We start from the raw sequence: 1,320 nt of genomic DNA on the forward strand, positions 1-1,320 counted from the left end.
TGTTCTATGGATCTTTATCCATGCCGGCTTATTCACGCCGGTTTATTCGCAGTCATTTTCATTATCCCCAGCATTCTAGCAGCCTGTCTAGAGCCACCTGTCTTCTCAAGCCTAAGCATGCTAGAGCTTGCTTTAAAAAAGATTACACAGTCCTGAGTCATAAGATTGGCCACTCTGGTTTCCGGATACACATGGCCGCATAGCGTGAACCGTGGGTTGTTGGACTTTTTCCCCCACCTTGCTTCGCTTCTTCTAGTCCCTTTTGCTGTTTGCTCAATTGGAATTTATACTTTCTTTGCAGATGGCAGACAGTTACCTGCCGAGCATTTCGCTATCAGTCGAAGAATGGACGAGCCTAGCGTCTGCTGCTATCAGCTTGGCAGTTGTTGTGGCGGCGTGCATTCGGTTGCCTCAGCTAGCAACGCTCCCGTGCATTGACCGCTCTTACTACCCATGTCCTTGGACCACCCGTACCAAATTTGTATCACTGTTCCTAGCTACCAGCATATCGATCTTTTTCGTGCTCCAGTTGGCTGTCTCAGTCGAATGGAGACTTTTAGCTATCATTCCGGCGGCCGCTCAGGTCTTGGCGGCCGCAGCAGCACTGAGGCTCCACGTTCTTCAGCACAGACACAGCGTATACACATCAGATATTCTGATTACATTCTGGCCTGCTAACTGGGTTGTGGCGGCGATGTCTGTGCGCAACAGTTACCGGTCTGGCAAACTTCCTGGTGACTGGCCGACCAAATGGCCGCAGGCTGTGTATTTGGTGGCCGTTGCCACTGTGTTCTACTTGGAACTCCAGGTCACTCCCTCGGAACGCTATTTCCGCCTGGAGTGTGATGGTGAGCGGTACAACCCTAAGCGCATGCGAACATATATTCGCGACTAACATACTCGTGGGTTACTCCGGCCCTAAAAGCCGTTTACACAAGTGTTCAAAATAGATGACACGTACCCGCTCCACAAGGGATGTCGTGGTCAGACTGCCGCAAACGAGTTCTTTGGAACTTGGAGTCGCGAACTGCAGAAGCCGAGTCCGTCGCTTATGCGTGTCTTGAGCAGAGCCGAATTGCATCACTTTATCGAAGGCGGCATCTACCTTGCGATCGCCACCACGGCACTACTACTGCAGCCGCTTGTACTTAAGAAGGCTATTGGGTTCATACAGACATATGGCACTCCCGAAGGCAGTGCGATTGAATATGGATTGTTCCTTGCCGTGTGCATGGCTGTGCCAGCAGTCATCAAGGCTCTCATGTTTCAGATGTACTGGTTTGCACTTACGTTCCTGTACATGTATCTACACAGGGTATT

The 1,320-nt window shown here is 50.8% G+C and overlaps 1 protein-coding gene across 1 annotated transcript; it reads left to right on the forward strand.

The window, feature by feature from the left end:
• Nucleotides 1–241: 241 nt before the first annotated feature.
• DL89DRAFT_117021 (uncharacterized protein) lies at nt 242–901 on the forward strand. Its single transcript, XM_040883166.1, has one exon. The coding sequence runs from the start codon at nt 302–304 to the stop codon at nt 893–895; it is 594 nt and encodes a 197-aa protein (XP_040739597.1). The 5' UTR covers nt 242–301; the 3' UTR covers nt 896–901.
• Nucleotides 902–1,320: the final 419 nt, after the last annotated feature.

Source organism: Linderina pennispora (genome assembly GCF_002104995.1).
Source record: "Linderina pennispora strain ATCC 12442 chromosome Unknown DL89scaffold_34, whole genome shotgun sequence".
NCBI classification, from domain to species: domain Eukaryota; kingdom Fungi; phylum Kickxellomycota; class Kickxellomycetes; order Kickxellales; family Kickxellaceae; genus Linderina; species Linderina pennispora.